The sequence below is a fragment of the Caretta caretta genome, chromosome 13 (assembly GCF_965140235.1).
Source record: "Caretta caretta isolate rCarCar2 chromosome 13, rCarCar1.hap1, whole genome shotgun sequence".
Taxonomy (NCBI): domain Eukaryota; kingdom Metazoa; phylum Chordata; order Testudines; family Cheloniidae; genus Caretta; species Caretta caretta.
In genome coordinates, this window is record NC_134218.1 from 3,614,006 (window position 1) to 3,630,715 (window position 16,710).

General features: G+C 51.8%; 1 protein-coding gene across 1 annotated transcript; it reads right to left on the reverse strand.

The window, feature by feature from the left end:
• Positions 1 to 683: 683 nt before the first annotated feature.
• On the reverse strand, positions 684 to 16,601 carry FKBP1A (FKBP prolyl isomerase 1A). Its single transcript, XM_048819651.2, has 5 exons — positions 16,454 to 16,601; positions 16,291 to 16,338; positions 4,939 to 5,051; positions 2,138 to 2,299; positions 684 to 1,717 (listed from the first exon to the last, which is right to left on the reverse strand). Exons 1-4 carry the CDS (start codon positions 16,566 to 16,568, stop codon positions 2,171 to 2,173), a joined length of 405 nt encoding a protein of 134 aa, XP_048675608.2. The 5' UTR covers positions 16,569 to 16,601; the 3' UTR covers positions 684 to 1,717; positions 2,138 to 2,170.
• Positions 16,602 to 16,710: the final 109 nt, after the last annotated feature.

The following is a 16,710-nucleotide window of genomic DNA, read 5'->3' on the forward strand; positions in this document are numbered from 1 at the left end:
TGGGCAGAGTCACCAGCAGCTCTCTGCTTTCCCAGCTTCAGGCTGAGCTTGTGGCTGCTTTGGAGAGCATCTGCTGTTCTCACTAATCAGCTAGGAATCAGAAAGGCCTTGGGAGTCCTGTGCTCTCTGCTGAAGGCTGTACTACAACCTTCCCCTCCATGCAGAAACAGGGCTCGCTCCCCATCCCACATCCAGGGGCCCTGAACAGTGCTGAGAACTGGAACGCTAGCCCTGGGCCCAATGCACTGAGCTGCGCTGATACTGAGGGATAAACCATTGCAGCCAGGGCATTAGAACGCTCCCTACCTGGAGCGGGGCTGGTGCTTAGGTGAAGGCAATTCGCCCTGCTAACGCCTGCAAGGTGATACTTTTAATAGCTTTACGGTAATGCAATTATGTGAACTTAGGCAGGCTGCCCTGTCACTGACACGCTCAAGGAGTCTAAGAGCCTGAAGGCAAGTTCTCAGCCTCTCTGAGCCTAAAGGGCCGAGATACCGAAGTCAAATGCCTTGCTCTGGAGAGAGCTGGCACACCTGTACAAGTCTTTGCATTCCTCAGACAACCAAGGTAGTTGTGTGTCTGCACAGATCTGCTGCCTCCTCCCTGCAGCTTCCATGTCAGCATGCTGTCAGCCAGCCGGGCTAAGTGGCAGAGAGGCGAGCAAAAAACCTCCGACACAGGAGTTGAGAAAAGCCAGCATAAAGCATTTTATTGCAATAATAAAACGGGATACTTTAATGTGGTGGAGGAGGACGTGATGGTGGCGATTTCTCTTACCAAAAATCACTACACAGGGCAGAGGCAGGCGAGTGGGAATGACATCAGTGGAGCAGGAGCTGTGCATCATACGGGAGACTGCTGCAAGCTGTGATGACCAGCATCAAGTTTTGGTAGAGAACACTCAGGTCTAAGTCATAATGTCGGCGACTGGGGTTTGGGTTTTCTCTTGTGGGCTGGTTTCTTTTTGTATCTCCTCCCTCCCCCATAAACAGCACCTTCAATTTAAAGAGTTCAATTCAAGTTCTTGAATTTAGGTAGTTGCGGAGCTTTGATGGCTAAAGATAAAAAGGTCCTTGAAATCCAAGGGAAAATAACCAAGAGATGGAAAAGTCAACAGGTAGCGATGGGGGCAGCTGTAAGGGCAGCCCCAGCCACCCTGGAGTAAGAATACCGCGTTGAAACGGTCCTTCCACAAGGCAGACGGGAAGGGGGAAGCTAGTCGCTCCCAGGGGCCCAGTTTCAGCCAAGGGAACAAATACATTAACCTAGAACTACTCTGCTTTACAGAGTCAATCAGCCCTCGATAGCTCCTCGATAGCTATGGCTTTTGGAGCAGCCGCAATTTGTTTTTTTAATACACAATCGATATTTGCATCCAAAAAATTAACAGGTTTCTTTGTTCAAACAATTCCTATCTAAGGTTAACCCATCAGTGTACTTACTGGTAAATGCTTGATCATACACAACTGAATCTACACCCAGAACAAAAATAAGATTAGGAGTTTGACCCCCAAAAAGGTGAGGTTTATGGCGTATAGTTTAAAAGACATAAAACCACAATGCAAGGAGGAGTCAGAAGCAAAGCTGAGTGATCAGACACATTCAATCAGGGTATAGGGTTATACAATGAGTGTAGTGGAATATCAGGAAAAGCTCCATACAGAGTCATGTGCATTTTTCTTGAAGCTGAGATTCTGGATTCCTGCATGTGCCAAACCTGTTGGAGAGAGAAGAGGAGCCAATGCATCAAAGTAGGCTGCGGGGGGAGCCCAACTCTGAGTCCCAAGACCCCTGGAGGGAGCAACTGGGGTATGTGAGGGGACTTGAAGACAAAACCATCACAGCCTGGTTATTACCAGAGCTGGCGCATGCTGATGTATGTTCAGCTTTTGCAACTGCCTCCCACACCTGCAGCACAAAACCTCGGAATACGCCAAGCCACCGAAATCCCTACCCACAAGCCGGCGGAGTCTACTTTCCTTAAACCCTGTTACAGGCAACACCTTCCCCTCCTCCCCACACACTTCTGACTGATGCTACTTCCCCTCCTCGGAGATATGCAGAATCAGCTGTAGAACATGCCGCTCAAGTGGCTTTTCCCACTTGTGTCACCAAGCAGTTCCTGGCCTTCACCTACCCAAAAACAGGGAGTTGAGGAAGGGGCCTCCTGTCATTCCAATTTCATAAGCTCCACATCAAAAATTAGCGTGGCATTTGGGGGGATGATGCCGGGGTGGCCAGTAGAACCGTAGGCGTAATCTGGAGAGATGATCATCTTTGCTCTCTGCCCAACACTCATCTGTGGAAAGAGACAGAACAAAGTCAGATGAATGCAAAACCCCAAACCAGGCGAAGGCACCTCGACAGCGCAAAGCATGTTTTAGCCAGGGCAGCTACCCACGGGGCAGCACCTGATGATAGCACGCGGGCATTCTGCCCACCAGAGGAGATGTCATGCAGTGAACAGACAACAGAACAATGACCATGCTCAGGCTGCTCATGTGCTCAGACCGCTGCCCGTCACGCTGACGAAGTCTCATTGTTTCCTTGTATTCTCCTGTCTGTCTCTGTTATCTTGTCTTATTCTTTGGTTGCAAGCTCTATGGGGCAGAGGCTACCTTTTGTTTGGGGTTTGTACATCACCTAGTGCATGGACCAGCACCTGTTCATGACTACGGCTCCCAGGCACTAGGGTAACACAGATAATTAATAATAATTAGCCCTTGCAATGCAGCCCATAATCCTCCTCAGGTTATTCCTGAAGACAAAGGAGGAGGAGAAGTCACTTGCCTTCGGTGAGTGCTCAGATTCCATCTTGCTCCTACTGATGGATCTAGGAGGTGACTGTGTGGGAACTAATTCCATTTAGACTAGATTACAGATGCACATGGGAATCTCCTCATTCAGAGTTAATGCACCCACGATTCTTGCAAGAAGGGAATACATTAGCTATGGGCATTAACCTTTCTGACCAAGGTACTTCAGCATCATGGCAGATGCTCCATTCTCCGGTTAGTCAAAGACCCATAGCCTCAGATAGCGCAAGTTGGATGCCAGGCTCCACAGTTCTGCAGAGGGTTGGCATAAACCATGGAGGAGATATGCACCTGTACCCAAGTGCCCGACTCAACCAGCATTACAGCCGACAACCGTTCTGCTCTGATCAGGGGCTGGGTTACAGGCATGCTGCGTGGGACATCAACCAAAGACACGGGGACTCGCACATGTGCTGTGTGGACAAAGGCAGCTAATGAAGCCTGCTGTGCCACCCACTCTGAGCTGAGATAGCTCAGTGTTCCACCCACGAGCACTCTGAAAAGCACAGCGGAAAGCCAGAAGTAAGAGAAGAATGAGACTGGGGGAAAACCTCTGATTTGACTTAGATTCCTCCTGTCACCCCTGCCTAGGCACGGACATGTTAGGACAACAGCCACAAAGGCACTCCTGTTTCACCTCCAAGCCACAGATGCCCTGGAAGCCCCATCCCAGCACACATTCCTGCTCATCACATCAGTGGAAGGTACTTGGGTGAGATTTTCCAGAGCACCCAAGCGAGTTAGGCACCCAGCTGCTAGTGAAAGTCAATGGGAGTTTGGTGCCTAAATCTCTTTGGTGCTTTAGAAAATACCATCATTCTTCGGGCTATGTGTGCTGGCACAGCTGGACGGGGAAAGGAGAGCAGTGCAGAGACTGTCAAACGTGGAGGAGATGACAAAAGAACAGGGCAGACTGACACAGACCATTACAGAAAGACAGAAGACTGACAGTGAAATGGATGCAAATCTGAGTTACACACCCTGGAACAGGAGCAAGACCCAAGGCCACGGACACAGGGAATGCAACAGGAGGCGCAGGAAGTCGGAAGAGCATTTGAAAGAGGAAAGCAAAGGGCACACACTGAATATTGGCTAAATGGCCTATTTTTAGATCCCGGTTAAGGCAATGCACTCAGGAGAGGAAGCAGAATAGGAGATGCCCTTCATAGGAGCTGCGAGAAGGGGAGCTCACAGACTATTTCCTCAAGATACTGGCCCGCTCTGTCTTATGCAGGGACTGCTACATACAAGGTGAAGCGTGAGCCCTGCAGTCAGGATCAATGGGAAGTAAGTATCACGTTCTACTGAAACTGCAGGGTCTCAAAGGGGGCAGGGCAGAGCCCAGGAACCCAAACTGGAATTTGGCCAAGACAATACAGTTTGCATTCTCACGCCTACAGCGGGCCTTGGGCTCCAAGGGACACATTTATTGACTATCTAGCATCTAGGAGCCCTCATCACAGACCAGGACCCCACTGTCCTAGGTGCTGTACAAACAGAACCAACAGATGGCCCCTGCCCCACAGTGCTGACAATCTAAGCATACAATGAGATGCCAGATGGATACAGACATACAGGGGGAGCCCCAAGGAAAACAGTGAGGCACTTTAGATCAGTGTGACAGGCAGTGGTCTGAGCACACCAGCAGCCAGCCACTGTCCAGGTTTTGTAGGCACCATAGCAAAGAAGAGTTTTAAGGAGACATTTGATGGTGGACAATGATTTTGCAGATGTTTAAAGGTAGCTCTTCCCAAGCATGAGGGATGGCACGGGAGATGGTAGCCCCACTTTGGGTCTGTCTCATCGGAGAGATAGAGGCCCCCAGCACTGTGCTGGGATATTAGTTCAGTGCAGAATCAGCAAGAGAGATGGCACCTATTGAGTCACTTGATACTCTAGTGTCCCACTAAAGGGCTTGGCAGGCCCAACCCCACTAAGCTCATCAGATCCAGGAGGCGGTGAGGCAGAAGGTGACATTTACTCCCACACTTAAAATCCTGGATCGGGGGAAAAGAAGAGAACAGCACATGCTGCAAGCATGAGTCTCTCCCACGTCTCTGATCCTCAGCTGCTCATCTCCAAACAGCCCTCACAACAGACACGGAGGGATACAGCAACACACCTGTGCGACCCCTTCTTCCCAGCCGCGGATCACCTCCTGCTTGCCCATCACAAACTTGAATGGCTTGTTCCTGTCGCGGGAGGAATCAAACTTTTTCCCATCCTCCAGCATACCTGAAAAGAGAAGCAATACATCAAACACGCAGGCTGGAAAAAGACCCCACGCCCCGTCAGACCAATGTGCGGTCTGAACACCCATGTGGAACAGCAGGGTCCTGGCTACCAGACACCGATGCCAAACGTTGCAGTCATGGCATCAGGGAGGGCTCCCAGAAGAGGTCAGTTACTGGCCTCCAGGGGGGTGGCTTTTTAAGTACAGGTGCCACCATGGGATGTACAGCGCAGATTGCAGAGCTCCCAGAGGGAAGACGTCCCCACCAAACACCACTTGCAGCTGGACCCAAGGAATAGAGTGCAACTCCAGATGCTACGTCTTCTCTAGCTGGCAATGCCAGGGGAGAAGCTAAAGTCATGGAGAGAAGAAACGTTCAGGAACCCAGAAGGAAGATGGGAACAACAATGATAGCGGGGAGAGAGAAGAGCCCTTCCATCTCCTGGGGCTTCTTGATGGGTCATGTCACACATCAGACCACATCATTGTTCTTGCTGGCCTGATTGCACCTTGCTCTTCACAAGGTCAAAATCCCCACTTATTCTGTAGGAGCACAGAGAAATCTCCCCTCTCGCTTATGCCCACAGATCTGCAACCACCAATTGCCATGCCAACCAGGCACGCAAAGCTGAAAGAAACTGTGCAGTGAACGACAGGATTTCTGGCTCCTGCGCTATTAGCCCCACCCAGACAAGGGGGGAGATGGCAGGGCTTTTAAAGAACCAACACTGAACAGCACACCCACGCTGGTCTGCTGCTAGAAGCTGTAACGGAGGCTCTCGCATCAAGGTGTTTCTCCTGGATCCCCAGGCTTGTTTTAGTTTGGATTTGAGCGCCGAAGAACCCACAAGTTGCAGCCAGAATCAGGGACATGTTATGCTAGGTGCAGAATACGCACATCTTCTAAGGGAGCCCTGTACCTAGCCCTTACTACAGTGAGCGCATTGGTACAGTACATTGCATAAAGCAAGGTTAACATCCTCGGGGCTAAATATAGTTCCTGAACACAAGCAAAGGAGGAATTTCCTCCCTTCTAGCAGTTCCCTCCCTTGCTCCTTGGAGTTTCCGTGACCTTCTTAGGGAAACTTGGGAGCTTTCACTGCCTTATACAAGCAGCAGAGCTTGTCCATTGGCCAAATTTGTTACACAAACAGCCAACCCAGGGATAAGCCCTTTGGGGAATGCACACACGAGAGGAGCCTGGGGAACACAATGTATCAAAAGTGATCTCTGCGCCACCGGGTGTTCTCGTGGAGTCAGCATCGCATTTTATTGGCTTTGTCCTCATCCCACACATTCCTCTAACCCTCCACACGTGGCCGGAGGCAGCCAGATGACAGTCTAGCCAGTTCCAAGGGGAACTGAGCTGGGAACCCACCAACATAAGAAATCCAAGCCATGGGGCTTCCTAGAACAGCCACAGAACCATGGGCTCAAGGTGCACACGATTTCACTAACCCGAAGCAGGGCAATGGAGCGGGTCTGTAAGCAGAACTAACGGGTCACACTAGCAGTTTGCTACAATGGATACCTGAGGCGCTTTAGCCCAGGGATGGGTCTCCTTCCTACAGAAGCCCTAGATCCGGCTAACAGCAGGTCACTGTGAAATCAACACCCAGAGGCACCAGACTGGAACAGGCTAGTTAGCTACTGCAAACAGGCTGAAGAGCAACCAGGAGTATAATGATTAACTACATTATCCACACTTCTCTTTTCCCCAGTTCTTCAAAAACAAGCATCTGTTTGCCCCAATGGAAGCCGTTTTACTCTTGGAAAAATAAATCTGTTGTCTCGTCCAGCAGGGAACGGTCCAGAGAGATTTCCCCTAATCAGGGCAGACCGTGAGTCACTGCCCGCGGGCAAGAGGACAAAATGCACTGTGTGCATGGGGAGAACAAGAAGTTACATCTTACTTCAGGCTGTGCTATCACAGCAGCCAGAGTGTCTAGGGCCATAACCAAACAGGAAGTGGGTGGGAGGGCCAAGGATATGGGTCTGAGTAGATCCGATTCTAGAGGAGCAATAAAGGGGACAGACACATCCTCGTGCTGGGGGAGCAGTAACCACTGAAGTTCCTCGCATGTGTGAATACACCAGTGAAGGGAGATGCAAGCAGCCCAGGAAATCGTCCTAAACAATGTTGACTAGATGAGCTGCTCCTTGATAGATCAATCCATGAATGATTTTTATGTGCAATCGCTCAAATCAGCTGTCACTGACTGGCTGTGTCAAAACAACAATGCAACAGAACGGCTAACACCACACTCACCGGGTGGGATCCCTGCTCGTCAGTCAGCCCTTGCTGCTATCCAACCAGCATTCCTGAGGGGTATAGATACTAAAACCCTCACCGCTCGCCAGCAATGCTCAGCCAGCACAGCCTGCCTTTCCGAGACTAAAGACTCGGCGCCAGCAGATCACATTTGAAAGGCAAAATAACTCCAAAGCCAGGTACACAAAGTGAAATCTGCCCTACAGCCATCCACACGCTTTATAACCCATGTGAGACGGCCAGCACCGCACTGCGTGGTGCAGATTTAACAACAGGCTGGAGTGCATTGCTGTGTGGAGACCATTATTGTAAATCCATTACAGAACATTCCCAGAGTACCTCCCAAAGTGCTGTAATTACCATTGCCTTACAATAGTGAAAAAACCAAAGCACTGAGCGCCCGGCCCCCGTTCTAGCTTGCAGCACCGCAGGATCCGCAATGGCACTCCCCCATGGAGAGCGTAGGCAAGCCTGCCGATAACGGGGATTGTCTGCGAGTACAGAGAGCCGGCACTGAATGCTGCCAGGCTGAGGAGCTCAGTATCTCGCTGGATGTCAGAGGAGAACTAACTGCAATAAGCAGAGTTATCACATGGTGCTGTCCAGCTCCATTCGGGTCACCCACTAACGCTCCAGCCTACCTCCAGGCAGGCATGTGTTTGCTGGACTTTTGTTTGTTTACAGGAATAAGCTTTCAAATATTGCTAATGTGCCCAATGCCTGGAAAGCAGCTCCATTGCACCAAAGAATTCAACTCTGAGGTCCCTGGCTCAGCGAGTCAGCACCAGCATAGCCCTGCCAAGCCAAACACTGTCCTAGCCCAGGGAACAACAAGCTAGTAGTTACTGCTTGCTTTTATCAGGGACACAATCCCTCTCAGTTCTCAGCCTTCTCCACCTGGGATCGACAAACCAGCCACTGGCTGCTGCGACTCGCCCAAATCCCACAATCCTCTGAGCCACACATTGGGTGCCGCTCCAACGCAGGGAGCAGAAGACCGGTAGTTCTACAGGGTCAGGCTGGACAGTGCTTCACTATCTTCCCCTCTCCCACCACCATGGTGTTCTCTTCCAGGGCTTCCTTCCCTGGAGCAGAACACAATGCTTGACAGGGAGGTGCTGAAACCGACTGAAGCAAGGGAGCGAAGAGGAGAGGGAGGGAACTTTCCCTCTCACTGATTAACACTCCCACCCCCAGGTCCTCTTTCCTCCCCCAATTATCATCATTCTATTAATGATGGGTGTAGTGCAGGAGCCCCTCACGCTATTCGTTTCCTTTCCCCTGCAGCCTCATTTTAGCACCCGGCCCTGGTGGCGTGCATTCCCTATAGCGCGAGGGATGGCACTAAGGTCACTGATTTCCTCTCCCCTACACCTGTGACCTCAGTACAGAGCTGAGCATCACATGGCCTGGGTACGATGTTAGTGCTAGGGAGCAGATCAGCAGACGCTCCCACAAGCCAACTGAAAATTGTAGCCAAGTAAAGGGAGAAACTATTCCCTAACCTTGCCCCCCCCCCCCCCCCCCCCGGTACATTCAGGTACAATGCACCACGGCCAGGCCAGCACTCGGAGTCCATGCACCAGTGAACAGCTTCCTGTCCTGCCTGGCCTGGCCAATGTGTGTGTGTGTGGGGGGGGACACCAAGGCATCCAATTTCCTGCAGAATTTAAACTATGTAAGAGGCCCCAGTCAGGTTTCAGGGCATCGCTGTAACAGGCAGTGCCCAGGGAAATGTGGCCCCAGCCCTGAAGAGCTTAACTTTCCAAATATGACCCGATGAAGCATTTTCCTGAGTCTGCAAATGCATGGCTCCAGTGCCTCTGCTCACATTTGTGGCATGGGGCAGAGGGAAATGAACAGGATGCTAGTCAGTTTCACAGACGCTCTTTGGAAGCCTCTGGGCAGCTGTGAAACTGTCAAAAATCAAGTCACTTCCACACTGCAGCTGATTGGGAAAGCTCTAGCAGGTCCTAGAGTTATGCAGAGCGGAGGACCATCCAGAAAAAGAGGGGTAGACTAGCAAAGACAGCTACTCCTTTTCTTCAGATGCTCTGGGACCAGAGACCCTTCCCTTCCAGTGGCTAGAGGCAAAGCATCAAGACACCAACTAATCAGAGGCTGAAATGGAGCCCACAAACAGGAAAGCACCATGGTGGAAACCCCAGCCCCCTCCTTTGCTCACCAGCAGCTGAGATGGCCGGGGTGGGAGAGAGCCAGGCTGCCCACTGGGATGTTGCCTCCCAACCCCAGCGGGCAGAGCTCGGCTTCCTGTGCCTTTTGTGTTTGCTCCTGTAGTGGGTTTTTCTAGCTTTGGACTTGATGTTTCTCATTCGGCCCCTTGAGCAAGAGGATAATGTGCTGCATCTGGCATGTTACTGTTACTGCAAACCATGGTGCTAGCTGAGGTCTACACACCTTTAGAAACAACCACAGACCAAAATCAGCTGCAAGGGAGACAGGAGGATGAGTGTCCCACCCTCCCTTAGCATCGCCTCTCATGCAAGGTTCCCTTCTTCAAGAGCCCCTCCCCCTCAAAAAGAGATGAGCCCTGCAGAATGCCCTGCAATTCAACAGCTTTGGGCTATGTCAGAGAGGAGGGTGTAGTGAGCTCCAAAGGTGAGAGACCCCCACAGAGAACAGACCTGCCGGCAGCTCCAGCCCAGGCACCTCCATGGACCAAGTGTGGCTGCCTGGCCCAGGGCAAGAGGCATTCACCCAGGCAGGCAGTTCCCATGTCGTTAAGGATTTATAGATTAAGGATGTAGAGTCTCATACCAATTCCTCTTTGGAGGCCTGATCTCTGAGATAATGGCACAAATTGCTGACAGCAAAACCAAGCCAACAGGAAGTTTAAGGTTCGCCGACCGGGTTATGTTTGCGGTGCAATGCAAAAGAGAAGGCATTGTACTAGTACTGTGGGGCATCTAATCCAGAAAGCAATCTACCTCCAGCACCAGAGATCCCAGAGCACAGCCCGCTTTGAACAGCACTTGGCTCCGCTTCAAGAACGGCAGACAGCACACACTTGGCAGTTCCCTGCTATGCTTTGCTCAGGAGGCCCAAGATTCAATCTGCAAGTCAGCTACAGCTCCCCTGCACAGCACCCTGCCCTCTTGGTCAGTAGTGCTGGAAGAGGGATGGCCTGAAATCCGCCTGCCCCCTGGATGAACCAGCAGCTTCAGGCCCCTCCATCTCCTAAACGGAAGAGCAGGTAAACGGAGCCCTCAATGGAGAAGAGGCTGCGAGAAATGGCCTGGAAAACAAAGAACCTTCCTGCACTAGCATGGTTTATTGTGGGAGGTATGAACAGAATCATCCTAAAACCCTAAGACAGACACCTCGGCCAGGCCAGCTACATTTCCTGATGACTGGTAAAGGGGCAGGAAACCTTCCAACTCTAGGTCAGCTAAAATAAATCTGGCTCAGCAGTGACCAACAGAGTAGCCTGTATATAACAGCAGCCATACCTGAAGTCAGAGAGTCCAGCATCCTGCCAGTGACCAATGCCAGATGCTAAAGGAAGGTGTTAAACCCCACAATCGACAGTTATGTAATAACATGCCTATGAGGGAAATCTCTTCCTAACTACAGGCAACAGTCATGCTTTGTATTTATGGCAGCACCTCGGGGTCCCAATCACAGATCAGCGACCCACTGTGCCAGGCGCTGCCCCAAACACTTTACAGCCTGCATGGACAGATTCTAACCTTCAAACCAATTCAAACAAACTCCTAAGGAGGTCAGTGGGGTGCTATTAATTAAGAGACACTATTTGATTAACCTCCTCTCTAAGTTAACCAGTGCTCATGTTTCTAGACTCTTCCTACAGAACCTTTTCCACATTCACTGCCCTTCCCTTGATCTTTTCTAATTTCTGCCACGTGCTGTAGAGATGGGGATGATCCAAACGGATCGTGGTATTCCAGGAGAGGCTACCACCAACTTCCACAACAGCCTGGGGATACTGTCCTCTCCTCAGTGCCGTCCTTTCCTCACACTCGATTGCCTCTTTCTCAGTGCCACTGTGCAGCAAGTGTTTTCACTGAGCTGGCCACAGTGACACCTACATCTCCCTTCCCCCTGCACTCTTACTTCCAGTGTCCCACATCCTGCATTTGCCGCCACTGAACTTCACCTTCCAGCCCTCACCCAGCTGACCCTCAGCAAGCAGGAACTTCCTCCGCCTACCACTGCCAGCCAGAAGACTGGAGTGCAGACACCACAATGAGAAGCCCCATGTAAATGCTCCCATCACGTTACCCAATCTCCCACCTACATTAGCTCTTTCTGTGGCTCTTCAATATCCCCTCGAGCCTCAACTGAACTAAATAACTGCAGCCTCGGTACGCTTTGCCATCCTACTCTTCCCCCAACTCCAGATCATTAGTAACCAGCCCTAGCATGGATCCTTTGGACTCCTCACAATTAACCTACTTCCCCGTTCAGAAGTGGCTATTCAATCCCACTATTTTCTCTTAACCAGTTTCTAATACATGAGAGAACTTTACCCTCGACTTAGTTTCCTTAATAGCCTTTTGTAACAAACTTTATCAAAGGCTTTTTTGAAAACCCAAATGTGTTCTATCCAGCAGAGCTCCTTAGCCACTGCATTACTAACCCCTCAAAGAATCCTCACAGGTTGGAGAGACAACTTCCCATTACACACACAGTACTGTTGGTCTAGCATGCTTTCCTAGCTTCAAGGTTGGTCTAATTGCCAGGATCACCCTGCCCCATTTTTAAGGACAGGCACAATACTGATTACCCCACAATAGAGTGGCTGATTTTGATCAATTACATATTTGAGTTGGCTCCAAGTCTACTTCCTGGTGGATGGGTGTCTATGGTGAAAGCCAAAATGGGCACTCAGCCAAGAACGTCCTCTTTTGGCTAGAGGTGGTTCCTGCGGAAGAGGGTCAAGGTACCACAGTAGGGAAGCTCAGGGGAACACGGCCGCTCTGGCCCACAAATACAGACTCTGCGGATTAGAGATACTACGCTACCAGGATGTAAATCTTTCATGAACGCTCAGTTTGACTGATTTTATAAAATGAAACACTTTTGGATGTGCTGGGTCAGCCACCCTGGGGATCAGAGCCCTCTACCACCCCACCCACACATGCAGTACACACATTCTATTGCTAAAAAACTGGTAGAGTAACATCCTGAACACATAATTACCAAGCGGCAGCCTAGAGAGACTCCTCCACAGACGGCTGGCAAATGCAATACGTGCTTTTTACCTAAGTTACCGCGTTCGAGAACCAAATGTGTTAAAATGAAACCAAATAGGACAGAGAAACAGGAGCGCTGTGGTTTACCTGCACCCAGCTAAGCTAAGCTGCTTTGCTCTTGCTAATCACATCCATGCAAGAGATCCTGAGCTTCTCTAGCTTTGAAACTTCAACATAATAGGTACATTGATACTATTAAAAAGACCATTCTCAAAGATCCCCATTTAATTATGTTGAAATAATGGCTTCAGAAGTAGATAATATTTGATAAAAAATAACTTTCTAATCAAATGACTCCAAAACTATAACTTAATGAAGCTGAATTAAATAAGACCTGCATTACCATATAGCAATTGTGAGCCATTACAGAAAGCTACATTTAAAGTATGCAGCCGTGGGACCAGAAGTTCCTTCATTGAGAAGAGTAGAAGCTGTTTGCACCGCAGACAATTGTGATTTGGGGATTAATCCCATATCTGTGCCTTTAAGATACCTTTTGGGAATAGCATACAATGCACTCCAAATCAGTGCTCTCATTTATGCTGTTCTAGATTCCAGGATGTTACTAAATAGCCAGCGGGACAGGGGAGTTAAGCTGTGCATGCCTGAAACATTTTTTTAGGACATAAATCCCCTCTCCAATCTGCACAACAGACCTTGACTCATCCTGCTCTTTACATGCCCAACTCTCACATGTACCGGGAGGGGGGGGGTATTAGAGCCAACAGCCACTAGGCAGATTGGAGAGTTTTGCTGGCATGGTCCCAGGGTCTCTCACTGCTGAGCTGCCATTCTCTCAAGGAAGTTGGGGGATGCAACCTAAAAGGAACCACAAAATTCAGAGCAAACCCTCAGCCCCAACACTCACTCACTCACCAGCCCATCTCTAGGGCCAAGAGCCATTAGAATATAAGCGGGGGTGGGAGGTAGCACTGAAGACAGGCTGCTGCTTCGAAAGTAGCCTGAGATCTGTAGCGGGGATGGGATGGGAAGGAAACACTTGACAACTCCCCCTGAATGGATCTGTGGGGAGGAGTTAAGAATCTGTGCTGCCTCAAAGCCAGTAAAGGCTAGCAATAGGGATGGGAGAGGAGATGCTGCTGGTGAGTTCGGAGGGCTGGCACGCAGCAAAGCTGGCCCACCGAGAGCCACTTGACCGCCTGCCAGCCGTCCCTTTGTTCTTGCATTGGCAGAGGAAATGGGGCTGCCAGCAAAGCGGCAACCCCATTTCCTCTCCCCCATCCCTCCCCTAATTAAAAGGTTAGTGGGGAAGGAAGGAGAAGCAGATGGTCTGGTTGTGAGCCATCAGCCCTGCAGGAGCAAGCACAGAGATCTAGCCTCACCGTACCCTGGAACCTTCCCCTCCCCTTATCACCACCATGGGGCTGAGCTGTAAGGGGCAAGGCTCCACAGCTTGGGGGAGGGAGATGGAACCAGGCGTTCCTCACCCCATCCCAACAGTGGCTCTTCTTCAAACAGCGGCAGCCCCAGGAGACTGCTACCTCCCCTCCTTCCTCAGGACAGGAGGAAGAGCAGAGTTTGGAGCATTGGAGACAGGGGAGAACTATCTGGGATTATTTATCTTAAAAGTGACCAAGTTACTGAAGACAGTGCTAATAGGCTAAGCTATAGCAATATGTACCTTAGAAAGACCTTGAAATGACCACTATGAATGGCCATGAGCTGGGAGTCCTACACTTGGTGTGCCAGAACAGAGACAGGCAACCAAGTCATAAAACATCCATTGCTCACCAAATGACAGCTGGCATCTCCCACTGCCCCTCTTTACAGCTACAGAGCTGATCCTAGAATTGAGAGCTGCAGGTTGACTGAGCTGGTGTGCCACTTTACATCACAGCCAATCCAGCTTCCAACCAGGAGGGCAAAGATATCTCCAAAGAGGGTAAAATAGGCTATTTGCTTGTCCCAGCAGAGGCACAATGTTACATCATGGAGAGTGTTAAAAGGTAACAGGCAAAGAATGAGGATTGGACAGGAACAAGAACATTCGTCACTACAGGGCGTGCGGATGTGGAGAAAGGTTAGTTGGCTCAGATATTTCTGAGCCAAAGAGCAGCAGGCCCAACCCTTCTATACAGTTTTAATTTTTTTAATTGCTTGTCAGGAAGACTTACAGCTAGGTTTAGTCAAGAATTTATGGGGAGAGAGATAATAACTTGAGCAGAGCACAGAATGAACAGCACCTTCACAGAAAGGATTCTCCAAAACAGAGAACTACCTCTGACTTCTTGTGCCAACCACTTCAGGGCACTTATATTCTACACTAATACAATTGTGTCTTGGGACCCAGTTAAAACACTGTTCCATGACCTTTCCCTTCTTCTGTGGCTGAATCTTTGGACAGCACCAAGACACTGACCGCATTATAGTCCTGCCTACACTGAAGTTGGAATCCTATTACAATCAGGTTCCTGACACTTGTAATATAGATGAGCACACAGCATTTGGACTCCACACCACCATCCCACATGCTTATCCCTTTTCCACCACCAAAGAGAACAGACTTCTGGACTGAGAAGGGTAGAAGGGAAAGAGGATGAGGCAAGTTGCTCGCAAGGCCTCCTGCCAGACCACAGACCCAACCAAACAGCAGAACACCCAGAAATTTCACCAAAGTGCCTCCTATTTGACCTACACCCAAGCATGGAGTGGCTAAATGCGCTTGTCTCTAGAGAACAGACACAGCAAAGAACCAAGTGAGAAGATCCCTAGCAGAATATTGCGTGCGAAAGAGCTTTCAAGTTACACAGCCTGCCAGGGACGGCCCGAACACAGGGCTACAAAGCAGATGCTCATTCACGTGCTGCAGCGAACAGTTACCCCTTAAACATATATCCCAGTCGGGGGGGGCGAGGGTGGACGTCTGCTCTCAGCTCTTGTGGGTTGGTCTCAGCACTTCGGGGGGCACGTACCCAAGGAAAGGCTTCTGTGCCAGGTCTCTTCGTTGCCTCGCATAAGCCAGTTGCGAGAGCTGAGCGACGAACTGCCCCCCCCAGCCTATCCACAATAGTGACCTCCATGTCCCTTCCCGCCCCCCTTACTTTGGGGGGGGGCACAAAGGCCCATCCCATAGCCCCTCCCCCACAAGCCACACACCCTAGTGCCCCCCCCCAGCTCCATCAAATGCTTGGAGCCCCTCCACCCCACAATGCAGAGCTGAGTCCCTACCCCACAGGGCACAGCCTGTACAGCACGACCCCCCACAGGGCACAGCCTATAGATCACCCCCCCCAGAACAGCCCCCCCAGCCTCCCAGGGCACAGCCTGCAGGGCACTACCCCCCCGACCCCCTCCCCCGGGGCACAGCCTACCGGGCACAGCCCCCATCCCACAGGGCACAGACTCCCACAGAAACCCCCCCCCCAGGGCACAGCCTACAGGGCACAGCCCCCCCCCGACCCCCAGCCCCCATCCCACAGGGCACTACCCCCCCGATCCCCCCCTGGGGCACAGCCTACGGGGCACAGGCTCCCCCAGACCCCCCACCAGGGCACAACCCCCAGCCCCCATGGCACTACCCCCCCGAGGGCACAACCTCCATCCCACAGGGCACAGCCCACAGGGCACTACCCCCCGAACCCCCCCCCGGGCACAGCCTCCATCCCACAGGGCACAGCCTACAGGGCACGGCCCCCGGCCCCCATCCCAGAGGGCACTACCCCCCCGAGGCACAGCCTCCCCCCGGGGCACGGCCCCCGCGGCGGGACTCACCCGTGTAGTGCACCACGCAGGTCTGCCCGCGCTTGGGGAAGGTCCGCCCTGCGGGGAGAGACAGAGAGACCGTGAGCGCCGGGACCGGGCGGGGGGGGGTGGGGCGAGGCAGGGGGATCCCCGGTGTTGGGGAGGGGGGGCGGCGGGCCCGGGCGCCCCTCACCGTCTCCGGGGGCGATGGTCTCCACGTGCACACCCATCCCGCTGCCCCAGCCGCCGCCGCCGCCGCCCGATCCCGCAGCCGCCGCGCTCCGCTCAGGAGGAGCCCGCGTGCGCATGCGCAGCCCCCTCGGCCCGGCCCGGCCCGCACGCCGCCGCCGCCATAGAGAACTCGCCGCCTAGAGAGGCCCCGCCCTGCGCGGAGGCGGCGGCCATCTTGCGCGAAGTGCCCCTCCTCCAGCCCCCTGCGCGCGGAGCCGT